Source organism: Scyliorhinus torazame, chromosome 2 (assembly GCF_047496885.1).
Source record: "Scyliorhinus torazame isolate Kashiwa2021f chromosome 2, sScyTor2.1, whole genome shotgun sequence".
Classification (NCBI taxonomy): Eukaryota; Metazoa; Chordata; class Chondrichthyes; order Carcharhiniformes; family Scyliorhinidae; genus Scyliorhinus; species Scyliorhinus torazame.
In genome coordinates this window covers 1,108,275-1,120,585 of record NC_092708.1, presented here as the reverse complement: position 1 = coordinate 1,120,585, position 12,311 = coordinate 1,108,275, and the positions used below count along the sequence as shown (strand labels likewise).

At 56.3% G+C, this 12,311-nt stretch overlaps 1 protein-coding gene across 5 annotated transcripts in view; it reads right to left on the bottom strand.

The window, feature by feature from the left end:
• smarcal1 (SWI/SNF related, matrix associated, actin dependent regulator of chromatin, subfamily a-like 1) overlaps positions 1–12,311 on the bottom strand; it is a 186,148-nt gene that overhangs the window by 48,881 nt on the left and 124,956 nt on the right. For all 5 annotated transcript variants that reach the window (XM_072468333.1, XM_072468351.1, XM_072468343.1 and 2 more), the window contains one exon: positions 4,920–5,081. In XM_072468333.1, coding sequence (XP_072324434.1) covers positions 4,920–5,081 — 162 coding nt within the window. The remainder of the gene's footprint in view (positions 1–4,919; positions 5,082–12,311) is intronic.

The following is a 12,311-nucleotide window of genomic DNA, read 5'->3' as shown; positions in this document are numbered from 1 at the left end:
CCACCACCGGGTTCGTGGTAAACTTTTTAGGTGAGATCGGTAGCGGCGCCGTCACCAGCGCCTCTAAACTCGTCCCTTTACAGGACTTTCTCTCCAGTCTTTCCCACGCCGCTCCCTCACCCTCCATCATCCATTTACGTATCATTGCCACATTGGCGGCCCAATAGTAATCGCCCAAGTTCGGTAGTGCCAATCCTCCTCTGTCCCTACTACGCTGAAGGAACCCCCTCCTTACTCTCGGAACTTTCCCTGCCCACACGAAGCTCGTGATGCTCCTGTCTATTTTATTAAAAAAGGTCTTAGTGATTAGTATAGGGAGACATTGAAATACAAATAAGAACCTCGGGAGGACCATCATCTTAATTGCTTGCACCCTGCCCGCCAGCGATAGAGGCTGCATGTCCCACCTCTTGAAGTCCTCCTCCATTTGTTCTACCAACCGTGTCAGATTAAGTCTGTGCAAGGTTCCCCAGCTCCTAGCGATCTGAATCCCCAAGTCATTCACAATATACACAATATGATCTGGAAGAAGGAACTGAAGGCACTGTTGCTAAGTTTGCAGATGATACAAAGATCTGTAGAGGGACAGATAGTATTGAGGAAGCAAGGGGGCTGCAGAAGGATTTGGACAGGCTAGGAGAGTGGGCAATGAAGTGGCAGATGGAATACAATGTGGAAAAGTGTGAACATATGCATTTTGGTAGGAAAAATAGAAACATAGACTATTTTCGAAATGGGAAAAGGCTCTGGAAATCATAGGCAGAGGACTTAGAAATCCTAGACGACACTAAGCTGGGTGCAGTGTGTGCTGTGAGGAGGATGCAAAGAGGCTGCAGGGTGACTTGGACAGGTTGGCTGAGTGGACAAATACAATTTAATGTGGGTAAATGTGAGGCAAAAAAAATGCTAACACAGCCGGCGGCGCCCACGTCCCGGCCGGCGGCGCCCACGTCCCGGCCGGCGGCGCCCACGTCCCGGCCGGCGGCGCCCACGTCCCGGCCGGCGGCGCCCACGTCCCGGCCGGCGGCGCCCACGTCCCGGCCGGCGGCGCCCACGTCCCGGCCGGCGGCGCCCACGTCCCAGCCGGCGGCGCCCACGTCCCAGCCGGCGGCGCCCACGTCCCAGCCGGCGGCGCCCACGTCCCAGCCGGCGGCGCCCACGTCCCAGCCGGCGGCGCCCACGTCCCAGCCGGCGGCGCCCACGTCCCAGCCGGCGGCGCCCACGTCCCAGCCGGCGGCGCCCACGTCCCAGCCGGCGGCGCCCACGTCCCGGCCGGCGGCGCCCACGTCCCGGCCGGCGGCGCCCACGTCCCGGCCGGCGGCGCCCACGTCCCGGCCGGCGGCGGCCACGTCCCGGCCGGCGGCGGCCACGTCCCGGCCGGCGGCGCCCACGTCCCGGCCGGCGGCGCCCACGTCCCAGCCGGCGGCGCCCACGTCCCAGCCGGCGGCGCCCACGTCCCAGCAGGCGGCGCCCACGTCCCCGCCGGCGGCGCCCACGTCCCCGCCGGCGGCGCCCACGTCCCCGCCGGCGGCGCCCACGTCCCCGCCGGCGGCGCCCACGTCCCCGCCGGCGGCGCCCACGTCCCCGCCGGCGGCGCCCACGTCCCCGCCGGCGGCGCCCACGTCCCCGCCGGCGGCGCCCACGTCCCCGCCGGCGGCGCCCACGTCCCCGCCGGCGGCGCCCACGTCCCAGCCGGCGGCGCCCACGTCCCAGCCGGCGGCGCCCACGTCCCAGCCGGCGGCGCCCACGTCCCAGCCGGCGGCGCCCACGTCCCAGCCGGCGGCGCCCACGTCCCAGCCGGCGGCGCCCACGTCCCAGCCGGCGGCGCCCACGTCCCAGCCGGCGGCGCCCACGTCCCAGCCGGCGGCGCCCACGTCCCAGCCGGCGGCGCCCACGTCCCAGCCGGCGGCGCCCACGTCCCAGCCGGCGGCGCCCACGTCCCAGCCGGCGGCGCCCACGTCCCAGCCGGCGGCGCCCACGTCCCAGCCGGCGGCGCCCACGTCCCAGCCGGCGGCGCCCACGTCCCAGCCGGCGGCGCCCACGTCCCAGCCGGCGGCGCCCACGTCCCAGCCGGCGGCGCCCACGTCCCAGCCGGCGGCGCCCACGTCCCAGCCGGCGGCGCCCACGTCCCAGCCGGCGGCGCCCACGTCCCAGCCGGCGGCGCCCACGTCCCAGCCGGCGGCGCCCACGTCCCAGCCGGCGGCGCCCACGTCCCAGCCGGCGGCGGCCACGTCCCAGCCGGCGGCGGCCACGTCCCAGCCGGCGGCGGCCACGTCCCAGCCGGCGGCGGCCACGTCCCAGCCGGCGGCGCCCACGTCCCAGCCGGCGGCGCCCACGTCCCAGCCGGCGGCGCCCACGTCCCAGCCGGCGGCGCCCACGTCCTAAGTTGACTTGCTGTCAAAAACGTTTAGGTGGGGCTACAGCGTTACAGGATAAAGGGGGATAGGGTGGAGGTGTGGGGCTTAAGTAGGCGCCGCCGGCTGGGACGTGGGCGCCGCCGGCTGGGACGTGGGCGGCGCCGGCTGGGACGTGGGCGGCGCCGGCTGGGACGTGGGCGGCGCCGGCTGGGACGTGGGCGCCGCCGGCTGGGACGTGGGCGGCGCCGGCTGGGACGTGGGCGGCGCCGGCTGGGACGTGGGCGCCGCCGGCTGGGACGTGGGCGCCGCCGGCTGGGACGTGGGCGGCGCCGGCTGGGACGTGGGCGCCGCCGGCTGGGACGTGGGCGCCGCCGGCTGGGACGTGGGCGCCCACGTCCCAGCCGGCGGCGCCCACGTCCCAGGAACAAATAAAAAAGGAGGAATTTCTTCAGCCAGAGGGTGGTGAATCTGTGGAACTCTTTGCCGCAGAAGGCTGTGGAGACCAAATCACTGAGTGTCTTTAAGACAGAGATAGATAGGTTCCTGATTAATAAGGGGATCAGGGGTTATGGAGAGAAGGCAGGAGAATGAGGATGAGAAAATATCAGCCATGATTGAATGGCGGAGCAGACTCGATGGGCCGAGTGGCCTAATTCTGCTCCTATGTCTTATGACTGCAGAGTTTGGATCTGATGCGTTCGTTTTGGAATCGCTTCACTCTGTCCATTACTTGCTGCTTATGCTGTTTGACACAAGTAGTCCTGTGTTGTAGCCTCACCAGGTCGACACCTCGTTTTTCGGTCAGCCTGATGTTGCTCCTGCCATGCCCTCCTGCTCTCTTCATTGAACCAGGGTTGACCCCCTGGCTGGGGGGTAATGGGGGAGTGGGGGATATGCCGGGCCAGGAGGTTACAGATTGGGGTTGATACAATTCTGCTGCTGCTGATGGCCCACAGCGCCTCCTGGAGGCCCAGTTTGAGTTGCTAGATCTGTTTGAAGTCTATCCCATTGAGCACGGTGGTAGTGCCACACAACATGATGGAGGGTATCCTCAATGTGAAGATGGACTTTGTCTCCACAAGGACTGTGCGGGGGTCACTCCTACCGATACTGTCAGGGACAGATACATCTGCAGCAGGCAGATTGGTGAGAATGAGGTCAAGTATGTTTTTCCCTCTTGTTGGGTTCCTCACCACCTGCTGCAGTCTCAGTCTCGCAGCTCTGTCCTTTAGGACCCGGCCAGCTCGCCAGCTCGGTCTGTGATGGTACTACCGAGCCACTCTTGGTGATGGACACTGAAATCTCCCACCCAGAGTACATTCTGCGCCCTCGCCACCCTCAGTGCTTCCTCCAAGTGGTGTTCAACATGGAGGAGAACTGATTCATCAGCTGGTGGCCGGAACGTGGTAATCAGCAGGAGGTTTCCTTGCCCATGTCTGGGCTGGGGCCATGAGACTTCAAGAAGTCCAATGTTGATGTTGAGGACTCCCCAGGCAACTCCCGACTCGATGCCACTGTGCTACCATTTCTGCTTGGTATAGAATTTACAGTGCAGAAGGTGGCCATTCAGCCCATTGAGTCTGCACTGGCCCTTGGAAAGAGCACCCTACTTAAGCCCCACACCTCCACCCTATCCCCCTTTATCCTGTAACGCTGTAGCCCCACCTAAACGTTTTTGACAGCAAGTCAATTTAGAATAGCCAATCCACCTAACCTGCACATCTTTGGACTGTGGGAGGAAACCGGAGCACCCGGAGGAAACCCATGCAGACACGGGGAGGACGTGCAGACTCCACACAGTCAGTGACCCAAGCTGGGAATCGAACCTGGGACCCTGGAGCTGTGAAGCAACTGTGCTATCCACTGTGCTACCATGCCGCCCACACATGTCCTGACATTGGGACAGGACCAGCCAAGGAACGGTGATATCAGGGACATTATCTGTACGGTATGATTCTGACAGTATGACCATGTCAGGCTGTTGCGTGACGAGTCTGAGAGAAGCTCTCCCAACTTTGGCACAAGCCCCCAGATGTTTGTAAAGAGGACTTTGCAGGGTCGATAGGGTTGGGTTTGCCGTTGTCGTTTCCGGTGCCGAGGTTGATGCTGGGTGGTTTATGTCCTTCTGTTTTCTTCGTTGGATACAACGGAGTGTCTTGCTCCATTTCAGAAGGAGGCAGTTAAGAGTCAGCCACATTGCTGTGGGTCTGGAGTCACGTGTAGGCCAGACCGGGTAAGGACGGCAGATTTCCTTCCCTAAAGGACATTAGTGACTCAGGTGGGTTTTTACCACAATCGACAATGGTTTCATGGTCATCATTAGGCTTTTAACTCCAGGCTTTTGTAAATATTGAATTTAAATTCCATTTAAACCCGGGTCCCCAGAACATTACACTGCGTGACTGGATTACCAGTCCAGCGTCCGTCCCCTCGCTGGTGCGATCTGCTGCTGGGCTCAGTGTCCCTGTGGGTCTCAAACGGGGGACAATTGGCAATTGTTGCACGATGGCCAGAATGACAGAAGCAGCTCAGGAAAAATAAATAAATACCGTGTCCACTTACGACGATGATGACTTGGAAGTGTCTCTCCACTAGCTGATCGCGGAGTTTGGAAAGCAGGTCGTAGCTGATGATACTGACGTGGGAGGATGAAAATCGATCTTTCCCTGTCAGCACCACATCAATAGTCTCTGTCTCTAGAGAAGGCAGCCAATGGCTGAAAGCCTGCAGAAACAAAAAGTATCATGGTTTGAATTGCCCAATCCAAAGAATGCACCTTGACACAGTGATGGTGGCCAACAAGCCATCGCACTCACATCCCCGGGGCCAACGGTAAACACTGACACGCTCCCCGGGGAATCCCCGTAAACACTGACACGCTCCCCGGGGAATCCCCGTAAACACTGACACGCTCCCCGGGGAATCCCCGTAAACACTGACACGCTCCCCGGGGAATCCCCGTAAACACTGACACGCTCCCCGGGGAATCCCCGTAAACACTGACACGCTCCCCGGGGAATCCCCGTAAACACTGACACGCTCCCCGGGGAATCCCCGTAAACACTGACACGCTCCCCGGGGAATCCCCGTAAACACTGACACGCTCCCCGGGGAATCCCCGTAAACACTGACACGCTCCCCGGGGAATCCCCGTAAACACTGACACGCTCCCCGGGGAATCCCCGTAAACACTGACACGCTCCCCGGGGACTCCCCGTCAGCACCGGCACACTCCCCGTCAGCACCGGCACACTCCCCGTCAGCACCGGCACACTCCCCGTCAGCACCGGCACACTCCCCGTCAGCACCGGCACACTCCCCGTCAGCACCGGCACACTCCCCGTCAGCACCGGCACACTCCCCGTCAGCACCGGCACACTCCCCGTCAGCACCGGCACACTCCCCGTCAGCACCGGCACACTCCCCGTCAGCACCGGCACACTCCCCGTCAGCACCGGCACACTCCCCGTCAGCACCGGCACACTCCCCGTCAGCACCGGCACACTCCCCGTCAGCACCGGCACACTCCCCGTCAGCACCGGCACACTCCCAGTCAGCACCGGCACACTCCCCGTCAGCACCGGCACACTCCCCGTCAGCACCGCACACTCCCCGTCAGCACCGGCACACTCCCCGTCAGCACCGCACACTCCCCGTCAGCACCGGCACACTCCCCGTCAGCACCGGCACACTCCCCGTCAGCACCGGCACACTCCCCGTCAGCACCGGCACACTCCCCGTCAGCACCGGCACACTCCCCGTCAGCACCGGCACACTCCCCGTCAGCACCGGCACACTCCCCGTCAGCACCGGCACACTCCCCGTCAGCACCGGCACACTCCCCGTCAGCACCGGCACACTCCCCGTCAGCACCGGCACACTCCCCAAAACACTGACACACTCCCCGGGGACTCCCCGTAAACAAAGAACAATACTGCACAGGAATAGACCCTTCGGCCAGCCAAACCTGTGACGATCACGTGTCCTAACTAGTCCCGCATAAGACATTATTGTGCAAAATTGAAGCCCCTGGGATTGGGGGAAATATATTGAGATAGATAGAAAACTGGTTGGCAGAGAGGAAACAAAGAGTAGGGATTAATGGGTCCTTTTCAAATTGGCAGGCAGCAACCGTGGGGTACCACAGGGATTGGTGCTGGGACCCCAGCTATTCACAATATATATTAATGATTTGGATGAAGGAACAAAATGTAACATCTCACTTTGCAGATGATACCAAGTTGGATGGGAGGGTGAATTGTGACGAGGATGCAGGGATTCTACAGCAAGATCTGGACAGGTTGGGCGAGTGAACAAAGAACAAAGAAAAGTACAGCACAGGAACAGGCCCTTCGGCCCTCCAAGCCCGTGCCGACCATGCTGCCCGACTAAACTACAATCTTCTGCACTTCCTGGGTCCGTATCCCCCTATTCCCATCCTATTCATATATTTGTCAAGGTGCCCCTTAAATGTCACTATCGTCCCTGCTTCCACCACCTCCTCCGGTAGCGAGTTCCAGGCACCCACTACCCTCTGCGTAAAAAACTTGCCTCGCACATCTCCTCTAAACCTTGCCTCTCGCACCTTAAACCTATGCCCCCTAGTAATTGTCCCCTCTACACCGGGGAAAAGCCTCTATCCACTCTGTCTATGCCCCTCATAATTTTGTAGACCTCTATCAGGTCGCCCCTCAACCTCCTTCGTTCCAGTGAGAACAAACCGAGTTTATTCAATCGCTCCTCATAGCTAATGCGCTCCATACCAGGCACCATTCTGGTAAATCTCTTCTGCACCCTCTCTAAAGCCTCCACATCCTTCTGGTAGTGTGGTGACCAGAATTGAACACTATACTCCAAGTGTGGCTTAACTAAGGTTCTATACAGCTGCAACATGACTTGCCAATTCTTATACTCAATGCCCCGGCCAATGAAGGCAAGCATGCCGTATGCCTTCTGGACTACCTTCTCCACCTGTGTTGCCAGTTTTAGTGACCCGTGGACCTGTACTCCTAGATCTCTCTGACTTTCAATACTCTTGAGGGTTCTACCATTCACTGTATATTCCCTACCTGCATTAGACCTTCCAAAATGCATTACCTCACATTTGTCCGGATTAAACTCCATCTGCCATCTCTCCGCCCAAGTCTCCAAACAATCTAAATCCTGCTGTATCCTCTGACAGTCCTCATCGCTATCCGCAATTCCACCAACCTGTGTGTCGTCTGCAAACTTACTAATCAGACCAGTTACATTTTCCTCCAAATCATTTATCTATACTACAAATAGCAAAGGTCCCAGCACTGATCCCTGCGGAACACCACTAGTCACAGCCCTCCAATTAGAAAAGCATCCCTCCATTGCTACTCTCTGCCTTCTATGACCTAGCCAGTTCTGTATCCACCTTGCCAGCTCACCCCTGATCCCGTGTGACTTCACCTTTTGTACCAGTCTAACATGAGGGACCTTGTCAAAGGCCTTACTGAAGTCCATATCGACAACATCCACTGCCCTACCTGCATCAATCATCTTTGTGTCCTCTTTGAAAAACTAAGACAAATTACAGCACAGGAAGATTTACCAGGATGTTGCCTGGAATGGAGAGTAGGTCTTACGAGGAAAGGTTGAGAGTGCTAGGCCTTTTCGCATCAGAACGGAGAAGGATGAGGGGCGACTTGATAGAGGTTTATAAGATGATCAGGGGAATAGATAGAGTAGACAGTCAGATACTTTTCCCCGGGTGGAACAAACCATTACAAGGGGACATAAATTTAAGGTGAAAGGTGGAAGATATAGGGGGGATGTCAGAGGTAGGTTCTTTACCCAGAGAGTAGTGGGGGCATGGAATGCAATGCCTGTGGAAGTAGTTGAGTCGGAAACATTAGGGACCTTCAAGCAGCTATTGGATAGGTACATGGATTATGGTAAAATGATATAGTGTAGATTTATTTGTTCTCAAGGGCAGCACGGTAGCATTGTGGATAGCACAGTTGCTTCACAGCTCCAGGGTCCCAGGTTTGATTCCGGCTTGGGTCACTGTCTGTGCGGAGTCTGCCCGTCCTCCCCGTGTCTGCGTGGGTTTCCTCCGGGTGCTCCGGTTTCCTCCCACAGTCCAAAGATGTGCGGGTTAGGTGAATTGGCCAATGATAAATTGCCCTTAATGTCCAAATTGCCCTTGGTGTTGGGTGGAGGTGTTGAGTTTGGGTAGGGTGCTCTTTCCAGGGGCCGGTGCGGACTCAAGGGGCCGAATGGCCTCCTTCTGCACTGTAAATTCAATGATAATCTATGATTAATCTAGGACAAAGGTTCGGCACAACATCGTGGGCCGAAGGGCCTGTTCTGTGCTGTATTTTCTATGAACAGGCCCTTTGGCCCTCCAAGCCTGTGCCGTTCCAGATCCTCATTACGGCATTAAGGTGGACAAGTCCCCAGGTCCGGATGGGATCTATCCCAGGTTACTGAGGTAAGCGAGGGACGAAATAGCTGGGGACTTAACAGATATCTTTGCAGCATCCTTGAGCACGGGTGATGTCCCGGAGGACTGGAGAATTGCTAATGCTGTCCCTTTGTTTAAGAAGGGTAGCAGGGATAATCCAGGGAATTATAGACCTGTGAGCTTGACATCAGTGGTAGGCAAACTGTTGGAGAAGATATTGAGGGATAGGATCTATTCACATTTGGAAGAAAATAGACTTATCAGTGATAGGCAGCATGGTTTTGTGCAGGGAAGGTCATGTCTTACAAAGCTAAATGAGATGAGGAATAGGGAGAGATAGCAATTAAACACGTGGCCACAGGGATGGTGCAGGCGGGAGGGATTCAGATTTCTGGATAACTGGGGCTCTTTCTGGGGAAGGTGGGACCTCTACAGACAGGATGGTCTACATCTGAACCTGAGGGGCACAAATATCCTGGGGGGGAGATTTGTTAGTGCTCTTTGGGGGGGGGGGGGGGGGGGGGGTTAAACTAATGCAGCAGGGGCATGGGAACCTGGATTGTAGTTTTAGGGTACGGGAGAATGAGAGTATAGAGGTCAGGAGCACAGATTTGACGTCGCAGGAGGGGGCCAGTGTTCAGGTAGGTGGTTTGAAGTGTGTCTACTTCAATGCCAGGAGTATACGAAATAAGGTAGGGGAACTGGCAGCATGGGTTGGTACCTGGGACTTCGATGTTGTGGCCATTTCGGAGACATGGATAGAGCAGGGACAGGAATGGATGTTGCAGGTTCTGGGGTTTAGGTGTTTTAGTAAGCTCAGAGAAGGAGGCAAAAGAGGGGGAGGTGTGGCACTGCTAGTCAAGAGCAGTATTACGGTGGCGGAGAGGATGCTAGATGGGGACTCTTCTTCCGAGGTAGTATGGGCTGAGGTTAGAAACAGGAAAGGAGAGGTCACCCTGTTGGGAGTTTTCTATAGGCCTCCAAATAGTTCTAGGGATGTAGAGGAAAGGATGGTGAAGATGATCCTGGATAAGAGCGAAAGTAACAGGGTAGTTACTATGGGAGACTTTAACTTTCCAAATATTGACTGGAAAAGATATAGTTCGAGTACATTAGATGTGTCATTTTTTGTACAGTGTGTGCAGGAGGGTTTCCTGACACAATATGTTGACAGGCCAACAAGAGGCGAGGCCACGTTCGATTTGGTTTTGGGTAATGAACAAGGCCAGGTGTTGGATTTGGAGGTAGGAGAGCATTTTGGGGACAGTGACCACAATTCGGTGACGTTTACGTTAGTGATGGAAAGGGATAAGTATACACCGCAGGGCAAGAGTTATAGCTGGGGGAAGGGCAATTATGATGCCATTAGACGTGACTTGGGGGGGGATAGGTTGGAGAAGTAGGCTGCAAGTGTTGGGCACACTGGATAAGTGGAGCTTGTTCAAGGATCAGCTACTGCGTGTTCTTGATAAGTACGTACCGGTCAGGCAGGGAGGAAGGCGTAGAGCGAGGGAACCTTGGTTTACCAAAGAAGTGGAATCTCTTGTTAAGAGGAAGGAGGAGGCCTATGTGAAGATGAGGTGTGAAGTTTCAGTTGGGGCGATGGATAGTTACAAGGTAGCGAGGAAGGATCTAAAGAGAGAGCTAAGACGAGCAAGGAGGGGACATGAGAAGTATTTGGCAGGTAGGATCAAGGAAAACCCAAAAGCTTTCTCTCGGTATGTCAGGAATAAGCGAATGACTAGGGTAAGTGTAGGACCAGTCAAGGACAGGGATGGGAAGTTGTGTGTGGAGTCTGAAGAGATAGTCGAGATACTAAATGAATATTTTGTCAGTATTCACTCAGGAAAAAGATAATGTTGTGGAGGAGAATGCTGAGACCCAGGCTATTAGAATAGATGGCATTGAGGTACGTAGGGAAGAGGTGTTGGCAATTCTGGACAGGCTGAAAATAGATAAGTCCCCGGGGCCTGTTGGGATTTATCCTAGGATTCTCTGGGAGGCCAGGGAAGAGATTGCTGGACTTTTGGCTTTGATTTTTATGTCATCATTGGCTACAGGAATAGTGCCAGAGGACTGGAGGATAGCAAATGTGGTCCCTTTGTTCAAAAAGGGGAGCAGAGACAACCCCGGCAATTATAGACCGGTGAGCCTCACGTCTGTAGTGGGTAAAGTCTTGGAGGGGATTATAAGAGACAAGATTTATAATCATCTAGATAGGAATAATATGATCAGGGATAGTCAGCATGGCTTTGTGAAGGGTAGGTCATGCCTCACAAACCTTATCGAGTTCTTTGAGAAGGTGACTGAACAGGTAGACAAGGGTAGAGCAGTTGATGTGGTGTATATGGATTTCAGTAAAGCGTTTGATAAGGTTCCCCACGGTAGGCTATTGCAGAAAATACGGAGGCTGGGGATTGAGGGTGATTTAGAGATGTGGATCAGAAATTGGCTAGCTGAAAGAAGACAGAGGGTGGTGGTTGATGGGAAATGTTCAGAATGGAGTTCAGTCACAAGTGGCAAACCACAAGGATCTGTTCTGGGGCCGTTGCGGTTTGTCATTTTTATCAATGACCTAGAGGAAGGCGCAGAAGGGTGGGTGAGTAAATTTGCAGACGACACTAAAGTCGGTGGTGTTGTCAACAGTGTGGAAGGGTGTAGCAGGTTACAGAGGGACATAGATAAGCTGCAGAGCTGGGCTGAGAGGTGGCAAATGGAGTTTAATGTAGAGAAGTGTGAGGTGATTCACTTTGGAAGGAATAACAGGAATGCGGAATATTTGGCTAATGGTAAAGTTCTTGGAAGTGTGGATGAGCAGAGGGATCTAGGTGTCCATGTACATAGATCCCTGAAAGTTGCCACCCAGGTTGATAGGGTTGTGAAGAAGACCTATGGAGTATTGGCCTTGGAGAACAGAGGGAAGTAGATCCTTGGAAAATAGGCGACAGATTTAGATAAAGGAACTGGATCAGCGCAGGCTGAGGGGGCCGAAGGGCCTGTTCCTGTGCTGTAATTTTCTTTGTTCTTCGTCACTGCCCGGGGACACCCTGTAAATACAGACACCCTCCCCGGGGACCCCCTGTAAATACTGACACACTCCCCGGGGACCCCCTGTAAATACTGACACCCTCCCCGGGGACCCCTGTGAATACTGATACCCTCCCCGGGGACCCACTGTAAATATTGACACCCTCCCCGGGGACCCCCTGTAAATACTGACACCCTCCCCGGGGACCCCCCTTTAAATACTGACACACTCCCGGGGACCCCCCTTTAAATACTGACACACTCCCCAGGGACCCTCTGTAAATACTGACACACTCTCCGCTGACCCCCTGTATTTACTGCCACACTCCCGGGGACCCCCTGTAAATACTGCCACACTCCCCGGGGACCCCCTGTAAATACTGACACTCCCCGGGGACCCACTGTAAATACTGACACACTCCCCGGGGACCCACTGTAAATATTGACACCCTCCCCGGGGACCCCCTGTAAATACTGACACACTCCCCGGGGAC